The sequence below is a fragment of the Chiloscyllium punctatum genome, chromosome 2, assembly GCF_047496795.1.
Source record: "Chiloscyllium punctatum isolate Juve2018m chromosome 2, sChiPun1.3, whole genome shotgun sequence".
In the NCBI taxonomy this organism is placed as follows: Eukaryota; Metazoa; Chordata; class Chondrichthyes; order Orectolobiformes; family Hemiscylliidae; genus Chiloscyllium; species Chiloscyllium punctatum.
In genome coordinates this window covers 34,375,540-34,400,021 of record NC_092740.1, presented here as the reverse complement: position 1 = coordinate 34,400,021, position 24,482 = coordinate 34,375,540, and the positions used below count along the sequence as shown (strand labels likewise).

General features: G+C 42.9%; 1 protein-coding gene across 1 annotated transcript in view; it reads left to right on the top strand.

Annotated features, from left to right (window-relative positions):
* The window catches only part of LOC140492255 (ufm1-specific protease 2-like), a 60,643-nt gene extending 36,718 nt beyond the window's left edge, over positions 1 to 23,925 (top strand). The window contains exons 10-12 of the mRNA XM_072591189.1: positions 9,357 to 9,439; positions 10,607 to 10,731; positions 23,842 to 23,925. Of these exons, the coding sequence (XP_072447290.1) occupies positions 9,357 to 9,439; positions 10,607 to 10,731; positions 23,842 to 23,925 (292 nt within the window). The remainder of the gene's footprint in view (positions 1 to 9,356; positions 9,440 to 10,606; positions 10,732 to 23,841) is intronic.
* Positions 23,926 to 24,482: the final 557 nt, after the last annotated feature.

Here is a 24,482-nt window from a genome sequence, read left to right as displayed (position 1 = left end):
CTCCCCCCTTGCCAATAGGAGGCACTCCTCCCAATCCTAGCTATCATTCCTAGCTAGAGGGAGTTGGAATGATAGCTAGGATTGGGAGGAGTGCCCCCTATGGGCAAGGAGAGAGGTCTCTCGTGAATTGGGGTTATTTGAGTGTTTGCTTAATTTAAATGTAGCAGTTAGTTTTTTTTAGATGAGATGAGATTACCTACAGAATGGAAACTGGCCCTTCGGCCCAACAAGTCCACACCGACCCTCCGAAGAGTAACCCACCCAGACCCATTCCCCTATCCTACAGTTACTCCTGACTAACACACCTAACACTATGGGCAATTTAGCATGGCCAATTCACCTGACCTGCACATCTTTGGACTGTGGGTGGAGACCGGAGTACCTGGAGGAAACCCACACAGACACGGGAAGAATGTGCAAACTCCACACAGACAGTCGCCCAAGGTGGGACTTGAACCTGGGACCCTGGTGCTGTGAGGCAGCAGTGCTAACCATTGAGCCACTGTGCTGCCCTTGTAGTTTTTATAGGAGTAGTTTTTGGACTTTATAGAGTTAATGTCTTTGTCGCTCACCGTACCTTAGATAAGCTTCCTCCTCTTGGGAAACCAAAGGCTGCCCTGGATGACCATGGCTAGTGATTTGTTCAGGTGGTGCACCTTACTGTAAAAGGGAGCCATTCCCTCATTAAGAGAAAGAAGGTGCTGTCAAGCCTTAGGAAGGAAAGGTTGGACATTGCCCTGCTCCAAGAGATGCATTTAACTGATAAGGAACATCTGAAACTGCAGCAAAATGGTTATGACAGGGTATTCATCTCCTCCTATAACTCCAAGAGTAGAGGGGTGGCTATACGGGTAAGAAAGAACCTCCCTTTCCAGGTAACTGAGTGAATTAAGGATGAAAATGGACGGTTTATCATATTTAAAGCTCTAATACATGGATGTAGGTTTGCTCGCTGAGCTGGAAGGTTCGTTTTCAGACGTTTCGTCACCATACTAGATAACATCTTCAGTGAGCCTCCGAATGAAGCACTGGTGGTGTAGCCTGCTTTCTACTTAAGTGTTTGAGAATCCTCGAAGCGTGGCATTCCAACCAGAACTCTATCAACAAACACATTGACTTGGATCCCATTTATTACCCCCTGAGAAAAAGAACAGGAAATGACATCAGCATTGGAAATTATGTAACCACAGGAAATGACATCACTGATCCAAGGAAACTCAAACACATAAATAGAAAGCAAGCTACACCACCAGTGCTTCATCCAGAGGCTCACTGAAGATGTTACCTAGTATGGTGACGAAACATCTGAAAATGAACCTTCCAGCTCAGCGAGTAAATGCATATCCACAACCTCAACCTGAGCTACAAATATTCTCAAAACTCTCTAATACATAGAGAAAAGTATGGCATCCTGAATGTGTATTGCCCCCCTCAGCGCATCCTCTTAAATTTCAAATTGATGCAGTGGCTAAATTAATGAGTCTTGGGGTGCGCTGCACGATCATAGGAGGGGATTTTAATCGTCTAATAGATCCCAAGGTTGACAGGGTGCCAAGGGGCTTGGCAGGTACGCCCGTTCAATCTAAGCAGTTGGTGGACATGTGTGAGGAGTTGGGATTGGTAGCTGTGTGAAGGCACCTCCACTCTAATGGGAAGAGACTTTCTATTTCAACCCACACAAGTGCCTTATGCGAATTGACTTTTTTTTATGTCATTGAACGGTTTGGACAGAACACCGGTGTGCAAAATTGGGAATACAGCTGCCTCGGACCGTGCACCAGTGTATTTAGATGTTAAAATCAAGGGTAGTGGAATGGATGCATGGCACTGGAACATGGATCCATTCCTGTTAAGGGATAGCAAATTCATGGAGTACATCACAATAGAGTTCAGGGCCTTCTGGGATATCAACTCAGGTACGGCCAGTAATCCAGCATTACCTTGGAAAGCCACTAAGGCATATTTATGAGGCCTGATTATTTTGTATTCAACAACTAGAAGGAGGCAGAGGGAGGAGCAACAACAGATGCTGGAGGCCCGGCTGCAGATAGCTGAGGAAGTATATTATAAAAGGCCTTCTTTGGTTCAGCTGCAGCAGGTCACAGCCCTGTGGGCTGCTCTCGACTCATTGCACACATAGGTGGCAAGAAAAAGAGGTCTCCTTTGCTGAGCAAAGGCTGCTTGAATTTGGAGATAAGCCAGGTAGATATGGCATATCTGGCGAAAAAGAAAAATGCTTCCCAATCAATTATGTCTTTTAGAGAGAAGGCTGGCATGGTTGCCCTTGAGTTGAAGAAGATCAATGTTAGATTTAGAGAATACTTTGCAGGGTTATATTAGTCGGAGGGAAACGAACACAGTGCAGCGAGAATGCAGTCCTTTTTTGAGAATCTGGACCTCCCCAGTATCAACATGGAACAGGTTTCCCTGTTGAATGCACCTATGATGGTACAGGAAGTGCAGGAAGCAATAAGGCATCTTCAGGGTGGTAAAACACCAGGGCCAGATGGATTCCCAAGTGATTTCTATAAGAAATTCATAAATGTGTTGGTGGAGCTACTTCTGGAGATGTATAGCTATTCATATGCACAGGAGTGTCTGCTACCCTTTCTTAGGGAGGCTAACATCTCCCTCATTTTAAAGAAGGGAAAAGACCCTGAACAATGTGCTTCATATAGACCAATTTCACTGTTGAACGTAGATTTTAAAATTCTATCCAAGATGCTGGCATTGAGGTTGAAAAAGGTCCTGCCCCATATTATAAAAGAAGATAAGCCAGGTTTTTTTCAAGGGCCTTAGCTCCTCTAACAATATCAGGAGGTACTGAACATCGTGCAGGTTTTTAGATTAGATTAGATTACAGTGTGGAAACAGGCCCTTCGGCCCAACAAGTCCACACCGACCCGCCGAAGCGCAACCCACTCATACCCCTACATTTACCCCTTACCTAACACTACGGGAAATTTAGCATGGCCAATTCACCTGACCTGCACATCTTTGGACTGTGGGAGGAAACTGGAGCACGCAGAGGAAACCCCCGCAGACACAGGGAGAACGTGCAAACTCCACACAGTCAGTCGCCTGAGACGGGAATTGAACCCAGGTCTCTGGTGCTGTGAGGTATGCCAGCAAAGATTGATCCGAGGTTCGGTGGTCTCCCTAGACGCAGAAAAGGCTTTTGACCGGATAGAATGGGCGCTTTGGTCTGGGGCGAACCTTTGCTAGATGGGTGGCGATATTGTATATTGATCCAAAAGTGACATTCATCACAAACGGCACTTTAATATTAGGAGAGGTAGTCAACAGAGGTGTCCTCTTTAACCGCTGCTATTAATCTTGGCAATTGAGCCGTTAGCTGAGGCTATCAGGAGGGATCCTGAAATCATGGCGCCAGGGGTGGGAATGGGGGAGCATAAGATCACCCTATATGCTGATGATGTCCTTTTGTTCTTGGCCAACCTGGAGGAGTCTGTTCCTCAATTGATTCAAACAACTAATGCATTTGGCAGTGTTCGGGCTAAAGGATCAACTTTACAACATTGGAAGCCATGCTAATGGGGGGATTAGTGGAGGTGCCTGATCTGAAGGATGGAATGTTTTGTATTTGAGAATTTTTATTACCCCTGCCTTCCACCAGCTTTATAAAGCTAACTATGTACAATAGGAGAGGATAAAACAGGATTTCCAGCGGTGGGAGGGATTACCATTATCATGGTAAGGCCGAATAGCCCCGATTAAAATGAATGTTCTTCCTCACCTGTTGTACCTCATGAGAATGCTCCCGTTGTGGCTACCCAGATGAGGTATTTACGGAGGATCAATGGTTGGCTAGGTTCTTTTATTTGGTGTTGCAAGTCCCCCTACTTAAATTTACCAAATTGCAGTTCTCGCAGGGTGAGGGAGGGGTGGATTTTCCGGACTTGAAGAGATATCAAATAAGCACCCTGTTAGCATATGTTGATGACTGGGTACAGGGGGATTTAGAGTTGATTTGGCTTGACATTGAAGCCTCGTAGTCGAGATGTTCTATTATTTATGGATAAGATGAAATCCATGACCGAGCAGTGTAAGAGTCCAATCATTTTAAATATGGTGAAAAACTGGAGGATAATGAGGCAAGACAAGGGTAATTGGCTTAGGACCTTGCCATTTACCCCATTAATGGGAACCCAAAGATTTAAACCTGGGCAATGGACTCCGACTTTAAGTTATGGGAGAATAAGTGAATCTCGTCTGGGAGATCTAGTCCAGAGGGAGGTCTTGATGTCATTTAGGGGAGAAAGTGAGGACTGCAGATGCTGGAGATCAGAGCTGAAAATGTGTTGCCGGAAAAATGCAGCAGGTCAGGCAGCATCCAAGGAGCAGGAGAATCGATGTTTCGGGCATGAGCCCTTCTTGGGACTCACTGAAATCCTTGGAGAGGGAGGAAGACAGCTTCTTCAAGGAAGGCATCCAGACAGGCTCATGCCCGAAACGTCGATTCTTGATGTCATTTAGCCAGCTAAGTCAGAAATATGGGTTGTCTAATAGGAACCTTTTCCAGTACTTTCAGATAAAGGATTATATGCAGAGGAAGACCACGCTCCTAGCTCAGTTTTACAAGTCAGATGTGAAGAAAAAAGTGCTCCGCTGTACGGGCGCTCTTTCGGTTAGTACTTTGTATCATTTATAGAAGGGACGTGTCTTAGGAGACATGGAGGGACTCTGTAGGATATGGAATTGAGAGCTAGGAGAGTATCTCATTGGAAGTATGGGAAGATATATGGGAAAATGTAAGGAAGATTTCAGTATGTAACAAAGTGCAGGCCATGCAATTGAAGATTTTACACAGGGTTCATATGGCGCTAGCAAGGTTAGCTAAGTTCAAGACAGGAGCGTCATCAGGGTGTCCCAAATGTAAAATTGGTATAGGCACTCTCACACACTGCTATTGGTCATGTTGTAAGATCCAGAGATACTGGAGTGCTATAGTAAGGGAGCTGAAAGACATCCTGGGGATTGAAGTTAAAATGGATTCAGTATTTCTTCTTCTGGGGTTGCCAAATTTACCCTCTCTAGGGGAACACAGGAAGAGATTGTGTAACATTCTTACCCACTGTGCGAGGAAGAACATTTTAATGAATTGGATGTTGGAAAAACTCCCAGGTCTTATGGTGTGACGTTGGCTGGTGTTGGAGAATCTCCCCCAAAACTACCTTACAAAATGGAGCAGGTTTACAAGATGTGACTGCCCTTTCTAAATTATATTGACACAGACTTATCAGCAATATTAATTAGGGCCGTGGGTATAGCTGTGGGAATCAGTCTAGGTGCTCGTGGGGCCCTGGAAGGGGAGGATGGGAGAAAAGAATACAGGTACAATGACTGGTGCTCCCAGGGATGGGAGCCTCAGTGGAGGTGTGGTGAATGAAATAAAGTAGTGTGATATAATTAATTTAATTTGAATTTAGTTTAATCTCATTTTTATTTGATTTGTTTGTAGTTTAGTTTAAGTAGATACGTTTGTTCTGGTAGAATAGTAGGTAGTTCATTATTAATACTATCGTGATATGACATTGTTGTCCTGCCTCTATCTTTCTGTATTTCGGTATTATTCATTTTTGTACATAGATGTTCTGTAAAAGGCTTGAAAAAGTTTCTAATAAAAATATTTATTTTTAAAAACACTATTATCAGATTTGCCTCCACCACCACCCCTGGCAGTGTTTCTAGACTCCTACCACTCTCTTGTAAAATACTTGGCCCTCACATCTCCTTTGAATTTTTTACCTTCTCATCTTAAATGCATGTCCCTTAGTTTTAGACATTTTAACTCTGGGAAAAAGATTCTGATCATCAGCCCTATTTATGCATCTCATAATTTTATAGACTCCCATCAAGTCTCCTCTCAGCCTCCAAGACTCCAGAAAACAGCCTGAGTTTTTCTAAACTTCTCTTATAGTTCGTGCCCTCTAATCCAGGCAGCATTCTGGTAAATCTCTTCTGCACCCTCTTCCAAAGCTTCTACATCCTTCCTGTAATGCGCTGACTAGAACTGAACGCAATACTCTAAGTGCGGCCTAACCAAAATCTTACAAAGCTGCAACATGACATCCCGACTCATGTACTCAATTCTCCAACCAATAAAGGCAAGCATGTCATACGCCTTCTTTACCAACCTATCTACTTGCATGACCATAAGATGTAGCAGAAGTAGGTTATTTTTTGACTCTAAGTTTAATTAAAAACTTAGAACGATTGTAGAGTACTAGCATATAGGGGCAATGAACATGTAATTCTATTATAATGAGGCTATTATCTTAGGCAGGCAGAACTTAGATGGTTCAATATTAAGAAAAAAATATACTGAAGCCTTATACTTGTTACATTGTGCTTGGCCTCAAAAAGGTGCCAGATAGTGACCATCTCCAACAAGAGACAATCTAATAATCATCTCTTGACATTCAATGGCATCACCATAACTGTTGTAGAAGTAGGCCCATCGAGTCTTGTCCACATTCAATTAGATCATGATAAATCTGATAACACAATTCCACTTTTCTGCTTTTTCCGCATAACTCTTGATTTCCTTCATAACTTAAAATTTATCTAACTCAACCTTGAATGTACTCAATTCCCAGCATACAGCTCTCTGCAGTAAAGACTTCCACAGATTCATAACCCTGTGATTGAAGACATTCCATCCTCATTTCCATCCAAAACCCCTTCTTCTGACATATCCTCTGATCCGATCTTCCACAAAAGGAACCACCATTCCATATCTATCCTGTCAAGTTAACTAAGAATCTTGTATATTTCACATTCTTCTATATTCCAAAGAGTACATGTCCAATCTATTCAACCTGTCCCCATAAGACAATCCCTCTATACCTGGTATTAACCAAATGATCCTTTTCTAGACTTCCAATGCCAGTATATCTTTCCTAAATGAGGAGCCCAAAACTGTTCACAGTATTCTAGCTGTGGTCTATGATCTGACTAGTGCCTTGTAAAATTTTCGTAAGACTTTCCTACTTTTATACTCGATTCCATTTGAAATAAAGGCCAACATTTGCTTTCCCTCTTACCTGCTAAATTTGGATGATATCTTTTTTGTGATTCATGGATGATTCATTCCTAATCCCTCTGTATTGTAGGCTTCTGCAATCATTCTTCATTTATATAATATTCAGCCCCTCTGTTCATCTTGCCAAAGTACTTAACCTCACATTTCCCTATGATATATTCCACCTGCCAAGTTTTGCCCACTCACTTATCCTTGTAGCCCAGTACAGCTCCCTAACTTTCCCTACTAATCCCGCTAGTTACAGGTTGACATCCTGAAAATCTAGCTCCAACCCCATCCCCATCCCCATTTCCTTGTCCATCCCAACTTTCTGTCTTCTATTAATTAGCTAATCTTCTAAGCATGCTAATACACATCCAGCACCATGGGTCTTTTATTCACTTAAAAGCTTTTATTAATTCTGCAGTTTAATATTTTGTGTTCTGCTGAAAAAGCCTCAAATATTCACAGCTTTCATTGCTGGACAGTAATCATTGGTGCACCCATTTCATGCTTCTAATCTCCTTTATCACAGGATCTGTGTTTGTTCATTCTAAAAATTTTACAAATAGCTGTATACTTCAATTTGCTGTGTTCTTTTCCCAAAATGATTTGTCAATGCGTTTATATATTGAATAATCAGTACCATTTTCATCTGCCCCTACCATTGCTGTGACTGGTGAATGGCTAAGAAACAGGAATAAGGGAGAAGGCTTGATCGTACTTTCCTTACTGGTTTAAATTATTTCACCATGAGTGGGGGTTTAATTTAACAATTTGTCTATTTTTATTGCAATGAAAACAAATCTAATTTGATGGCAAACAACAAAGTTTTGGATGCATTATTGGGAAAAGGAGATGATGAACTCTACCTTGTGGTGAATGTTGATATTATTTAAGCAAGCTGTTTTAAGGTCCTATATTATCTTAAAGGACAGACGAGTTTCAAATGATTTAGAGTCTGGACCAAATGCAAACATGGATCAATCTGAATGCTCCTAACAGCCTCCTAATACTTTAGTGACTTTTGTGAACCGCTTACTAAACTTATTTTTTGACTCTAAGTTTAATTAAAAACTTAGAACGATTGTAGAGTACTAGCATATTGGGGCAATGAACATGTAATTCTATTATAATGAGGCTATTATCTTAGGCAGGCAGAACTTAGATGGTTCAATATTAAGAAAGAAATATACTGAAGCCTTATACTTGGTACATTGTGCTTGGCCTCAAAAAGGTGCCAGATAGTGACCATCTCCAACAAGGGACAATCTAATAATCATCTCTTGACATTCAATGGCATCACCATAACTGAATGCCCCACTATTAAAATAGAGAGGGTTGCTATTGACCAGAAACAAAACTGAACTTGTCACATAAGTGCAGTCTCTATGAAGTCGGTCTCAGGCTAGGAATCCTATAATAGATAAGTCACCTCCTGACTCCATAGTCTGTCCACGATCTAGACACAAGTCAGAAATATGTTTGAATGCTTCCCACATTCCTGGATGAGTGCAATTCTAGCAACATTCAGGAAGCTTGACACCAACAAAAACAAAGTAGCCTGCTTGTGGGCATCAATTCCTCAATATCCAGTCCTTTGATCGCTAATGGTCAACAGCAACAGTGTGTATTCTCTACACGATTCATCACAGGCATTCACCAAGGCTCCTTGGACTGCACCTTCCAAACCCATGATTGCTACTATCTTGAAAGACAATGGAACACTATAATCTGCATGTTCCCCTTGAAACCACTCATCATCCTAACTTCAAGACATATTGCCATTTCTTCAGTATCATCAGGTTAAAACCCTGGAACTCTCCCTCTCAAGGCTTTATGGGTGTGCCTACACCAAATGGACTGCAGCAGTTCACGAAGGCAGCTCACCATCGCTGTCTCGAGGACAACTAGGAACAGGCAATAAATGTCTGCCCAGCCAGTCACATTCACATCCTGAGAGTGAATGGCTTTTTTAAATAAAATTAAATGTAATCATAAATTGCCAGATTTGTTTTTCCAGAATCCATGAAATCCAACAGTAAAAAAGGAGATTGGATTTGCTGACTGAAGAAGCTAGGAACATTGGGCCAGTAGGAACAGAGGTGTATTCAGCCTCTCCTCTGTTGATCAGTGCCTCTATGTCCTCCTTGATGCAATTAATATCCCTAACTTCCAAATCCTGATATCTCGCTCCGCCATTCATAATAAGCTTGTCTTCATTAGATTCAGATCTGTCACTTCATCTCTCCTAATTTCTGCTGTCTTGCCCAAAATCAACAAAGATAATTAAATTCTTTAATTTTTACAGGATAAGTGCTGAGAAAGAAATAGATCTTACTCCTCATTTCAATGAAGAAGGAACTCCGATTGTGATTTGGAAGAGTCCAGTTTGTAAGTTTGCAAATTTATGATTTTTTTTTGTTTAGCTTCTAAACATTTTTAAGTTCTACTTGAAAATGTAGTTGATAAATTGTCTAATCTGAGATCTCTTAATTATGCAAAGTAAATATATTTAAAATGGCTCCATAAAAAAATAAATATGTCTCTTGCAAGAAGCAATTATTTTAAAACAGTTTTATACAGGGAAGTTCAACTGTACCTCAAAAATAGGAAGAAATATTTAATGCAGCAGTAAACTTACAAATTTAAGAACTAGGAGCAGGAGCAGGCAATTCAGCCCCTCAAGCCTGCTCTATCATTTAATACAATCATGGCTGATCTCATCTCAGCTTGAACTCTGCCTTCATGCCCACTGTTTGTAACAATTCTACCCGTTACGAATTAAACGTCTCAATTTACTCAATGCCCCAGCATCCACCGCATCCTCGGTTAATTAATTCCACAACCATCTGAGAGGAGTACTTTCTCTTCATCTGTTTTAAAGCTGCTACCCCTTATCCTAAAACAATAACCTCTTGTTCTAGAATGTTAATTCCCCCTTTAGCATCTCATATATTTCAATTAGATCTCCCCTCCTTCTTCTAAAATCTAGGGTGTGTAGGCCTGAACTATTCAATCTCTCTTCATAAGATAAGCCCCTCGTGTCTGGAATCCAACTAGTGAACGTCTTCTAAACTATCTATTATACAATTACATCCTTCCTTAACTAAAGGAATCAAAATTGTTCGCAATACTCCAGGTGCAGTCTCACTACTGCCTTGTTGCCACAGCACTTCCTTATATTTTTTCCTCTAATCCTTTAGTAATAAATGCCAAAATTCAATTTGCCTTCCTCATTACCTGCTGTACTTGCATACTAGTTTTCTGTGATTCATAAACAAGGATACCCAGAACCCTCTGCACTGAAGCACTCTGAATTTTCTATCCATTTATAATGAGTTGCCTCTCTATTCCTCCAACAAAATTTAATAATCTCACACTTATTAAACTGATATTAAAAAACTTAACAGTTGAAGAAAATGCAATATATTTGTTTCAAAAATTAAATTTATTGCCAAACTGCAATTGCATGTTAAACCTTGTAATGAAGTGATTGCATTTAATTGATTTTTAAAATCTTCATGCTTTTATTTTTATTTCCTGTTACTACATGAGCAGTTTCTGAACCTAAAGCATTTATTTTGCTGGGGATGGCAATGAATGAAGACTCAAACACTAGCAAAGTCCTTGTCTTAGACACAATGTACACAAGACTGAATGACTTTAACTGGATAATTGATAAGGTATGTGTAGGTAAAGGAATTTAGCAAGCCTTGAAATTACATTCAAACAGTGACTGTAAGCCACCACCATAATGACAATAAATCCTTGTCCTAACAATCTCATCCAAATTCCTTATTCTTTAATTTCTTTAAAAATTGAAAGTGAAAATGAAGGTGCGCACAATTAGATGAAGCACTGTAAGGGCACATCGTGTATTCTGGGTGGGGACTTCAATATTGTTGCTAGGAGTTACATCTTAGCACTACTATTGACCGAGCAGGTTGAGTCCTTAAGGGCGGATCTGCTCAACTGGGTTTGTGGCAGGCAACAACCAAGAAAGTGGAAAAATCGACTTGATCTAGCCCTCATTAATCTGTCTATCTGATGCATTTGTGCAAGTAAAGGAGCAGATAAATTAATTATTGTATTTAAATAAATTTGCACAGGGCTTTTTCATTCAACTCATTTTTTTAAAAAATTCTTTCAATCAGATGTCAGTATCACTGGCAAGGCCCATCCCTAATTGGTCTTGAGAAGAAGATGCCGGTGCTGGACTGGGGTGTACAAAGTTAAAAATCACACATCACCAGGTTATAGTCCAACAAGTTTAATTGGAAGCACTAATCTTTGGAGCACTGCTCGTTCATCAGGTGGTTGTGATAGGGTTAGGGATCAGGGTTGTGAGAGAGTCACAACCACCTGATGAAGGAGCAGTGCTCTGAAAGCTAATGCTTCCAATTAAACCTGTTGGACTATAACCTGATGTTGTGTGATTTTTAACTTTGCTCTTGAGAAATTGGTGTTGAGCCACCTTCTTCAACTGCAACTTTTCTGAAATTATTTGATACAACTTAGTGGTCTGCCATGCCATTTTTAAGGGCAGTTATGAAATAACTTCATTGTTGTGTCTGAAGTCACTTGTAGGTCAGACCAGTTAAGGACATCAGATTTCTTTCATTGAAAGTTATTTGTGAGCTCGAAGAGTGTCACATCAGATAGACTATCATTAATCCTGAGATTAGCTTTTCATTTGGTTTATTAATTAATTATATTTAAATTTGTCCCATTGCTGTGGAAGGATTTGAACTTGTGTCTCTGTATCATTAGTCCAGTAACATTAGCACTATATTATGTTGTTAATAATTTGTAATAGTGAATAAGTTCGTCATTATATGTTTTAGCTCTCTTAAATGAGGCCACATCTAAGAATCAAATGCCATCTACAATTCATTTACGAGACCCGTTGTAGTTTTGTCTTGTTGTGCTACTACTGCCAGAATCCATTTTCTTTTTACTGTGCTCATGCAAATTAAATGTTCTTATATTCTGTCTGACAGGAAAGTTTGATCCTAGAAAATTTATTCTAAATTTAACATTCTATTATGTTCAGACGATGTCCATTAAAATCATAGTAATGTAGTAACTGGACAAAAACAGAAGTTGCTGGAAAAGCTCAGCAGACCTGGCAGCATCTGTGAAAAGAAATCAAAGTTAATGCTTCGGGTCCAGTGACCCTTCCTCAGAACTGATGGTAACTAAGAAAATGTCAGTTTATGTGCAAAATATAGGGTCATGGGGGTTGAACAGACTTTTTCTGTCCAACTGTTCTTCTCTGTCTTTGGACGTTTCTCTTTCTGTCATTTACTCCTTACCCCTTCCTTTGACCCTATCTTCCGCAAAAGACCCTGAGGAAGGGTCACTGGACCTGAAATGTTAACTTTGATTTCTCTTCACAGATGCTGCAAGACGCTGAGCTTTTCCAGCAACTTCTGTTTGTGTTTCTGATTCACAGCATCTGCAGTTCTTATGGTTTCTAAATGAGCTGGACATATGATTTCAAATCCCCGCAAGGTGATGCAAGTACAATTACAACTTTTCAAAGATATTTGGATAAGTTCGTGAATAGGAATGGTTTGGAGAGATATGGGCCAAGCACAGCCAAGTGGGACTAGTTTAGTTTGGGATTATGGTCGGCATGGACTGCTGAACTGAAGGGTCTGTTTCCAAGCTGTATAACTCCATGATTCTGAGACCCACACAGCAATTGGAGATCTTAAATTCCATTAAGGAACACCTGGAATAAAAACTCATACACTGATGAAACTACCCCTTTGACTCATTCATAATCCTTCAGGAAGAAGATCTGCCTTGTTTTCCTTGCTGATATATGACTCAAGACTAACAGCAACATGATTGATTCTTAACTGCCTTCTGAATTGGCTTAGCAAGCCTCAAAACTGTATTCAAAAGTGTTTGCAAAGGGCCACCTTGTCAAGGGGGTTAGTCATAGACAATAAATCCTTGCCTTAACAATCCTATCCATATTCTTTATTGTTTAAATTATTTTAAAATTGTATAAAAATTGTAAATGAAGGTATACACGATTAGATGAAGCACTGTAAGGACAAATCATGTACTCTGGGTGTGGACTTCAATATTGTTTCTAGGAGTTGTTTAGTAGCATGACTTTTGACCAAGCTAGTTGAGTTCTTCAGGACAGATTTACAAAACTAGATTTGGTCCTCATCAATCTATCTACCTGATGCATCTATCCACATCTTATGTCATAGAGTAATTGAATCCTTGGAGTGCAGAAGGAGGCCATTTGACCCATCAGGCCCACAATGAACCTCTGAAGAACATCTCATCCAGATTCAGCTACCTAACCTATCCTTGTAACCCTGCATTTCCCATGGCTAATCCACCTAGTTTACACATCCCTGAACAGTTGGAGGGATATGGGCCGGGTGCTGGCAGGTGGGACTAGATCGGGTTGGGATATCTGGTCGGCGTGGACAGGTTGGACCGAAGGGTCTGTTTCCATGCTGTACATCTCTATGACTATGACTCTATATGCACAATTTCAGCATGAAGAAAGTGAGGTCTGCAGATACTGGAGATCAGAGCCGAGAGTGTATTGCTGGAAAAGCACAGCAGGTCAGGCAGTATCTGAGGAGCAGGAAAATTATATACTCATCCAGGTGCCTTCTAAATGTTGTAATTGTATCAGCCTCAACCACTTCCTCTGGCAGCTCATTCTATATGCTCACTATCCTCTGCTCTCCTTTGTCTATTTACCCTTTCCAAGCTCCTTATAAACCTCTGTTGTAATTGTACTTGCCTCCATCACTTTCTGTAGTAGCTCGTTCCATACATGCACCACCCTCTGCATGAAAAAGATGCCCCTCAGTTTGCTTTTAAATCTTTCTCCTCTTACCTTAAGCCTATGTTCTCCAGTTCTAGACTCCCCTACCCTGGGAAAAAGACCTATCCATGACCTCATAATCTTATAAACCTCGTAAAGTCACCCCTCAGCTTTGACGTTTCAGGGAAAATAGCCCCCAGCCTAATTAGCTTTTCCCTATAGCTCAAATTCTCTAAATCCAGCAACATCCTTATACATCTCTTCTGAACCCTTTCAGGTTTACTAACATCCTCCTTATAGTAGGAGACTAGAATCATGCGATATTCCAAAAGTGGCCTCACCAAAATGTCCTGTATAGCAGCAACATGGCATCCCAATTCCTTTACTGGAATTGAACGCTGGTCCCTGTAAGGCAGCCACCTGTGCATCACTAAAGATAGGACTAACATGCAGAGACCTTGTGGAGACAAAGTTCTGTCTTCATATTGAGGCTACCCTCTTTTGTATTATATGGTACTATCACTATGCTGAATGGGATACATAACAAATCTAGCAATTCAAAAGTGGACATGCACAAGGCAAAGTTTGTCATCAGCTGCATAAGAAAGTACTCAGGTAAAAACAACGATTGCAGATGCTGGAAACCAGAGTCTAGATTAGAGTGGTGCTGGAAAAGCACAGCAGTTCAGGCAGCATCCGAGAAGCAGGAAAATCGATGTTTTGGGCAAAAGCCCTTCATCAGAAATACAGGCAGAGAGCCTGAAGGGTGGAGAGATAAGTGAGAGGAGGGTGGGGGTGGGGGTGGGGAGAAAGTAGCATAAAGTACAATGGGTGAGTGGGGGAGGGAATGAAGGTGATAGGTCGGGGGGGGAAGGGTGGAGTGGATAGATGGAAAAGAAGATAGGCAGGTAGGACAAGTCATGGGGACAGTGCTGAGCTGGAAGTTTGGAACTGGGGTGAGGAGGGGGAAGGGGAAATGAGGAAACTGTTGAAGTCCAAATTGATGCCCTGGAGTTGAAGTGTTCTGAGGCGGAAGATGAGGCGTTCTTCCTCCAGGTGTCTGGTGGTAAGGGAGCGGCAGTGAAGGAGGCCCAGGACCTCCATGTCCCCGGCAGAGTGGGAGGGAGAGTTGAAATGTTGGGCCACAGGGCGGTGTGGTTGATTGGTGCAGGTGTCCCAGAGATGTTTCCTAAAGTGCTCTGCTAGAAGGCGTCCAGTCTCCCAAATGTAGAAGAGACTGCATCGGGAGCAACGGATACAATAAATAATATTGGTGGATGTGCAGGTAAAACTTTGATGGATGTGGAAGGCTCCTATGGGGCCTTGGAAGGAGGTGAGGGAGGTGGTGTGGGCGCAGGTTTTGCAATTCCTGCGGTGGCAGGGGAAGGTGCCATGAGGGGAGGGTGGGTTGTAGGGGGGCGTGGACCTGACCAGGTAGTCACGGAGGAAACGGTCTTTGCGGAAGGCGGAAAGGGGTGGGGAGGGAAATATATCCCTGGTGGTGGGGTCTGTTTGGAGGTGGCGAAAATGTTGGTGGGTAATTTGGTTTATGCGAAGATTCGTGGGGTGGAAGGTAAGCACCAGGGGTGTTCTGTCCAGACCTCCCCCTCACTGAGGACGAATGATCAGTCCTCAGCAAAGGACTCACCTTTCCCCCTCCACCCACGCATCAATGAATTTAATACACGCCATGATGTCGAATACTTCTTCTGCTGCCTCCGCCTCAGAGCTTACTTTCACAATCAGGACTCCCGCCCATCTTCTGAGGACCCCTTCGCCCACCTCCAACACACTGCATCACCTGGACACACCGTGCTGGTCTATTACCCGCCCTTGACCTCTTCATTTCCAACTGCCACTGGGACATTAACCACCTCAACCTGTCTACCCCCCCTCCCCCACTCCAACCTCTCACCCTCACAACGCGCAGCCCTCCAATCCCTCTGCTCCAACCACAACCTCACCATCAAGCCAGCAGATAAAGGGGGCGCAGTGGTAGTCTGGCGCACTGACCTCTACACCGCTGAAGCCAAACTCCAACTCGAGGACACCTCTTCCTACCGCCCCCTCGACTATGTCCCCACACCCCATCACCAAACCATTATCTCCCAGACCATACAGAACCTCAGCACCTCAGGAGATCACCCACCCACAGCTTCCAACCTTATAGTCTGGGAATCCCACACTGCCCGGTTCTACCTCCTTCCCAAGATCCACAAGCCTGACCACCCTGGCCAACCCATTGTCTCAGCATGTTCCTGCCCCACTGAACTCATTTCTACCTACCTTGACATTGTCCTATCCCCCCAGGTGCAGGAACTCCCCACATACGTCCAAGACACTACCCACGCCCTCTACCTCCTCCAAGACTCCCGTTTCCCTGGCCCCCAATGCCTCATCTTCACCATGGATATCCAGTCCCTCGACGGCGGGCCAGTGTGGACTTGTTGGGCCGAAGAGCCTGTCTCCACACTAAGTAATCTAATCTAATCGAATCTAAACCTCCATCCACCATGACTAGGACCTCCAAGCAATCCGTTTCTTCCTCTACCAATGTCCCCAACAGTACCCTTCCACCGACACTCTCATTCATTTGGCCGAACTGGTCCTCACCCTTAGCAATTTCTCCTTCGAATACTCCCACTTTCTCCAGACCAAAGGGGTAGCCATGGACATCTATAGGGGCCCCAGCTATGCCGAACTCTTTGTTGGCTACGTATAACAGTCGATCTTCCGTAATTACACCGGCACCACTCCCCACCTCTACCTCCACTACATTGATGACTGCATTGGTGCCACCTCGTGCTCCCATGAAGAGGTTGAGCAATTCATCAACACATTCCCCCCGACCTTAAATTTAGTTGGACCATCTCTGACACCTTCCTCCCCTTCCTGGACCTCTCCATCTCCATTAATGACGACCGACTTGACACTGACATTTTTTACAAACACACCGACTCCCATAGCTACCTGGATTACACCTTTTCCCACCCTACCTACTGCAAAAATGCCTTCTTGTATTCCCAATTCCTCTGCCTCTGCCGTATCTGCTCCCAGGAGGATCAGTTCCACCACAGAACACACCAGATGGCCTCCTTCTTTAGAGAACGCAATTTCCCTTCCCACGTGATTAAAGATGCCCTCCAACGCATCTCGTCCACATTTCGCAGCTCCGCCCTCAGTCCCCACCATAACAAGGACAGAACGCCCCTGGTGCTTACCTTCAACCCTACCAACCTTCACATAAACCAAATCATCCAACGACATTTGTGCCACCTCCAAACAGACCCCACCACAGGGATATATTTCCCTCCCCCCACTTTCCATCTTCCGCAAAGACCTTTCCCTCCGTGACTACCAGATCAGGTCCACGGCCTCCTACAACCCACACTCCCATCCTAGCACCTTCCCCTGCCACCGCAGGATTTGCAAAGCCTGTGCGCACACCTCGTCCCTCACCTCCATCCAAGGCCCCATAGGAGCCTTCCACATCCATCAAAGTTTTACCTGCACATCCACCAATATCATTTATTGTATCCGTTGCTCCCGATGCGGTCGCCTCTACATTGGGGAGACTGGACACTTCCTAGCAGAGCGCTTTAGGGAACATCTCTGGGACACCCGCACCAATCAACCACACCGCCGTTTGGCCCAACACTTCAACTCCCCTCTCACTCTGCTGAGGACATAGAGGTCCTGGGCCTCCTTCACCGCCGCTTCCTCACCACCAGACGCCAGGAGGAAGAACGCCTCATCTTCTGCCTCGGAACACTTCAACCCCAGGGCATCAATTTGGACTTCAACAGTTTCCTCATTTCCCCTTTCCCCACCTCACCCCAGTTCCAAACTTCCAACTCAGCACTGTCCCCATGACTTATCCTTTCTTGCCTATCTTCTTTTCCACCTATTCACTCCACCCTTCCCCCCCCCCCGACCTATCACCTTCATCCCCTTCCCCACTCACCTATTGTACTCTATGCTACTTTCTCCCCACCCCCACCCACCTCTCACTTATCTCTCCAGGCTCTCTACCTGTATTCCTGATGAAGGGCTTTTGCCCGAAACGTCAATTTTACTGCTCCTTGGATGCTGCCTGAATTGCTGTGCTTTTCCAGCACCACTCTAATCTAGACTAAGAAAGTATTCAACCAAATTCAGTAACATCAAGGCCTGCATTGTACCAGTAACATCAAGCAAGGTGCTCAACAGCGATCGACTGAAGGCTGCAAGAGCCATACCAGGCTTATATAAAAATGAATTGGCAAGCTGGTGAGGCTACAAGACCTTAATAGGAGAAAGTGAGGACTGCAGATGCTGGAGCTCAGAGACGAGAGTGTAGTGCTGGAAAAGAACAGCAGGTCAGGCAGCATCCGAGGAGCAGGAGATTTGACGTTTCTGGCATAAGCCCTTCAGGAACGAAGCTTGTGGGTCAGGGCTGAGAGATAAATGGGAGGGGGGGTGGTTTTGGAGGGAAGATAGCTGGGAAAGCGATAGGTGGATGAAGTCAAGGGAGAAGGTGACAGGTCATTCTGGGGAGTGATGGACAGGTCCGAGGGGTGGTGCTGAATTGGAGGCTTGGTACTGGGATAATGTAAGGGAGGGGAAATGTGGAAGCTAAATCCAGACTTATCCCATGTGGTTGCAGGGTGCCAAGGTGGAATATGAGGTGTTCCTCCTCTAGGCATCAGGTGGTAATGGTTTGGCGGTTGAGGAGGCCCAGGACCTGCAAGCCCTTGACGGAGGGGGAATGGGAGTTGAGGTGTTCAGCCACATGGCAGGGGGGCTGGTGGGTGCGGATGTTCCAGAGATATTCTCTGAAACGATCCGCAAGAAGGTGTCCTGTCTCCCTGATGTAAAGAAGACCACACCGGGTGCAACAGATGACATTGGTAGATGTACAGGTAAATTTCTGACGGATGTGGAAGGAAGACTTAATCTTTCAAGATTACAAGACTTAAATACTTGCGTACCAACATAAGAAGCAACGTGCGATAAAGAGATAAGTGATCCCAAGACAAACAAATTAGATTTAAGGTCCTGATGCACTATTAAACAACTAACAGGAGGAAGAGGCTCCAAAAATATTCCCATCCTCAAAATGGGATTCCCAGAGTATTAGTGCAAAAGACAAAGATGAAGCTTCTGCAACCATCTTCAGCCAGAGGTACTGAGTGGATGAACAATCTGAGCCTTGTTCTGAGATCCCAAGCATCATAGATGCCAGTCTTCAAACATTCTATTTAGTTCACCTCACATTAAGAAACAGCTAATACTGATACTCATGGCCCCTGACAACAATCCAGCAGTAACGCTGTGCTCCAAAATTAGCCAGCCCCTAGCCAAGCTGTTCCAATACAACTACAACACTGGCGTCTGAGGCAATGTAGAACATTGCCCAAGTATGTCCTGTCCACAAAAGGATAAATTCAATCCAGCCAATTACTACACCATCAGCAAAATGAACAGAGAAGTCATCAACTGTGCTATCAAGTGGTGACTACTCCACAAAAACATGCTCATTGATGCTCAGTTTGGGTTCGACCGGGGTCACTCAGTTCCTGTTCCAATTACAGCCTGGGTCAAAACATTGTCAAAAATAGCTGAACTACAGATGACAGGTAGAAGACGGAGGGTGGTGGTGGAGAGTTGTTTTTCAGACTGGAGGCCTGTACCAATGGAGTGCCACAAGGATCAGTGCTGGGCCCTCTACTTTTTGTCATTTACATAAATGATTTGGATGCGAGTATAAGAGGTAGAAATTTGCAGATGACACCAAAATTGGAGGTGTAGTGGACAGCAAAGAGGGTTACCTCAGATTACAACAGGATCTGGACCAGATGGGCCAATGGGCTGAGAAGTGGCAGATGGAGTTTAGTTCAGATAAATGCGAGGAGCTGCATTTTGGGAAAGCAAATCTTAGCAGGACCTATACACTTAATGGTAAGGTCCTAGAGAGTGTTGCTGAACAAAGAGACCTTGGAGTGCAGGTTCATAGCTTCTTGAAAGTGGAGTCACAGGTAGATAGGATAGTGAAGAAGGTGTTTGGTATGCTTTCCTTTGTTGGTCAGAGTATTGAGTACAGGAGTTGGGAGGTCATGTTGCGGCTGTACAGGACATTGGTTAGGCCACTGTTGGAATATTGTGTGCAATTCTGGTCACCTTCCTAACGGAAAGATGTTGTGAAACTTGAAAGGGTTAAGAAAAGATTTACAAGGATGTTGCCAGGGTTGGAGGATCTGAGGTACAGGGAGAAGCTAAACAGGCTGGGGTTGTTTTCCCTGGAGTGTCAGAGGCTGAGGGGTGACCTTATAGAGGTTTACAAAATTATGAGGGGCATGGATAGGATAAATAGACAAAGTCTTTTCCCTGGGGTCAGGGAGTCCAGAACTAGAGGGCATAGGTTTAGGGTGAGAGGGGAAAGATATAAAAGAGACCTAAGGGGCAACTTTTTCACACAGAGGGTAGTACGTGTATGGAATGAGCTGCCAGAGGATGTGGTGGAGGCTGGTACAATTGCAACATTTAAGAGGCATTTGGATGGGTATATGAATAGGAAGGGTTTGGAGGGATATGGGCCGGGTGCTGGCAGATTGGGTTGGGATATCTACTCAGCATGGACGGGTTGAACCGAAGGGTCTGTTTCCATGCTGTACATGACTATGATTCTACGACAGGTGAGAGGTACTTAATATCAAGACTCACTGGCAAGGCAGCATTTAACTGAATATTCAAGGAATCATTGTAAAACTTGTCAATGGAAATTGGGGCAGGGAGTAAATGCTCCATGTTGCAACCATGTCTAACAGAAACAAAGGTGGTTTGTGATTAAATAATTGCTTGGCAACACAAAACATAAACATTACTAAAAAGGGACATGAACTGAATCTTTACATCTTGCATTCATCAGGATTGGGATGCAAGAAAGGGGACATCAATTTGTATTACATGGGAACAATGTGCTGATTGATTTGACTATGCTTGTGGATGCAACAGAATCTATCAAGTGTCAATCTTAGCGAGCTGCTTCACCTCAGACCCAGGCATTTAGATCAGAGTGTTGTCATGCTCAGTGTACAAGGAATCAGCAGCCTCCATAAACCTTTCTCAATGAAGAAGGCACAGTCAATGCATAAATGTATTTTTACATACACAGAGTAGGACCCAATGATTAAATATAGTTACCTTCTAGCACATGCAAATGAAATGCATTACAAGCTCAAATGATAATCTTAAACTGTTTTCTGCTGTAATTCTTACACAATGTGGAGTATTCAGTATATGTTATATTATAGTAGAAGCACATCTAGTGCTGGATTTTAGATAGAATCACTACAGTATGGAAACAGGCCATTTGGCCCAAAAAGTCCACACTGACCCTCCGAAGAGTAACCCACCCAGTCCCAGCCCCCAACCTATTACTCTGCATTTCCCCTGACTACTGCACCTAACCTACACATCCCTGAACACTACAGGCAATTTAGCATGGCCAATTCATCTAACTTGCTCATCTTTGGACTCTGGGAGGAAACCGGAGCACCTGGAGGAAACCCACGCAGACACGGGGAGAATGTATAAACTCCATCTGGGCAGTCGCCCAAGGCTGGAATCGAACCCGGGTTCCTGCTGCTGTGAGGCAGCAATGCCAACCACTCAGCTGCTATGTACAGGTTAATTGATCACAGTTGACCTGCTGCCTATGTGACTGGGAGAGCAAAGAGTCAGGGCATCAACAGATTCATGGCCAGCTGAGTTTTACCTAATAGCTTAGATTTTCAGGCTATCTTAGGGTATACGTTGTTCCATTTCTTTCTATACACAGCCAGCCAGCATTGGTTCACTGAGGCAAACCTTATTAATAATGAAGGCATCATGCAGGCATTAGGTTGCTTTTTTGCATATCCAAAGGATCATATATACGTTTCAGGTATGAGACATAGATATCTAACTTGATGCATATACGAATATGATGTGTAATGAATTTCTGTCTCAAGATGTGCAAACACACATCAAGCATGTGTAAAACAGGCACCGTTAAACAATCTGCTAGGCCTTGATGCTTTGTCAATGGCCTTTTTTTTAAAGTCACTTTTTTTTATTACACCTGCACATTTGCTTGAATCAGAGCCTACTCTTGGTATCCGCTGTAACCTTATTATACAGGCCCACAGTAACAGCATGAATGCAATGTTGGATATTGGTCACAAAAGTCTTTCGCAATGTTCCCAGGATCTGTTTGCTAATACTGTTATGAAGATGTGGGTGAACTATACCTTTTAAGAGAGTTAAAAGCTAGCAGTGACAACACCAAGTGTTCTCAATAAGACACAATGTAACACGTGCTCCAGCTACTAGAGTGCCTGGAAATGACAAAAAATAATTTGAATTAGACCAATCAATTTAAATTATTCCCTGAAAAATACAAAATTTTAATCAAGATTGTCAATATACTCAGTTCAATTTTAAAAGCCAATGACCGGGGAAAAATTGAACAGTTGGGAGGAGAATTGCCAAGCCCAGCATGTAAACAGACTACCTGAAAAATAGCTCTCTTAAAAGATACTTTTTGATCACTAACCTGTGACACAGAAATTCCTAAGAAGAAAATAAGTCACAGGAAGATCCGAATAGAAGAACCAAAAGCTGCTTGGTTTTGACATAAGAAGTTTAGATTACTTACAGTGTGGAAACAGGCCCTTCGGCCCAACAAGTCCACACCGCCCCGCCGAAGTGCAAACCACCCGTACCCCTACATCTACCCCTTACCTAACACTACGGGCAATTTAGCATGGCCAATTCACCTAACCTGCACATCTTTGGACTGTGGGAGGAAACCCACGCAGACACAGGGAGAATGTGCAAACTCCACACAGTCAGTCACCTGAGGCGGGAATTGAACCCGGGTCTCTGGCGCTGTGAGGCAGCAGTGCTGACCACTGTGCCGCCATGCTGCCCACTAAGTGTTGTTTGTAAATCTTAATTTGGAGTTTTTACTGGACGAGTACCAAAGAAGGGAAGGAAAAAGATAGATTAGAGTAAGGACTATTACTTAGTTGTTAGTTAATTATTCTCTGTTATACTTTAAGAAATAAATTTGTTAATTTTACTTTAAATAGTTCTTGGCTACTCGAATTTTTATAGATTACTGCACGGGATAAATCTTTTCTGTGTTGCTGGTTTTAAATTAAGCAGGAGGGTTTACCCCATGTCATAACCATACATTTGTATATTTTCCAACTAAACTGGTAAGTAAGAGATGTTAACAAAAAAGTCCTTGTACCTCTTGACTAGGCCTTCATTAACATAGAGTCATACAGATGTACAGCATGGAAACAGGCCCTTCAGACCAGATATTGTAAATTAATCTAGTCCCATTTGCCAGCATTTGGCCCATATCCCTCTAAACCCTTACTATTCATATACCCATCCAGATGTCCTTTAAATGCTGTAATTGTACCAGCCTCCACCACTTCCTCTGGCAGTTCATTTCATACATGCACCACTCTTTGTGTGAAAAAATGCCCCTTAGATCCCTTATAAATCTTTCCCCTCTCACTCTAAACTTATGCCATCTAGTTCTGGATTTGACGAATCCAGGGAAAAGCCCTTGACTATTTGCCCTATCCATGCCCCGTATAATTTTATAAACCTCTATAAGATCACCCCCTCAGCCTCCAACGCTCCAGGAGAAACAGCCCCAGCCTATTCAGCCTTTCCCTATAGCTCATCCTTATAAGTGTTTCTTCAGTTGCGATACTTCAAGTGTTGCTTGCCTAAAACTATAGGCATAAAGCAATATTGCTGAAGTCTTTTCCAGCCATTCAATGAACAACATCTTACCCTACAACTATTCTCACCCCCTCACAACACATATTTTCTGTTAGTTTTGCACTTGTTTAAAAGCTGCTGACCTTTCATATAAATGTCCTGATTCCTCTACAGGAATTCTCAGTTATTCTAAGTAACCATTTTATCTTCTTTATTTCAGGCTATCGAGTGGAAAGGACATGAATTCTGGGAAGAAATGGAGATTTTTGCTTTAATTATGCCTCTGCGACCAAGGGGTATTTAAAGCTACCATTACCTGAGCTCAAGAACCCAAGGCTGGAATAGAATTGATTTCACAGATACACAGAATTCTAACAATCTTTGTGTACTTAAAATCAAACAAGAACTTGAGTATTGAGTACATGTACTTCACATAGTAACACAATAAAACAGCAGCTAAATATAAATCATTATTTTGTACTTCGTATGTACAATAGTTGATCTATAAACCTCACAGATGTTTTATTCCATTAATGCTGAGAAGTGTTTATTAATCTATCTAAATTTTTAATTATTTAAAAATCTATGGAACCAATGAAACTACTAGAAAGTAAGAAATCTTGCCAACTTTAGAGATAGAGGCAGGAATTACTTTTATTTGGTTCACAGGCTGTGGACATTGCTGACTGAACCAACATTTATTGTCCATGCTTAATTTCCCGGAGGCCAGATATGTGTCAACCATATTGCTGTGGGTCTGGTAGACAAGCTGATTTCCTTACCTAAAGGAAGGAAGTTAGTGAGTCACATGACATTTTACACCAACAACAATGGTTATTCATGAGCTTATTGAATGGCAGA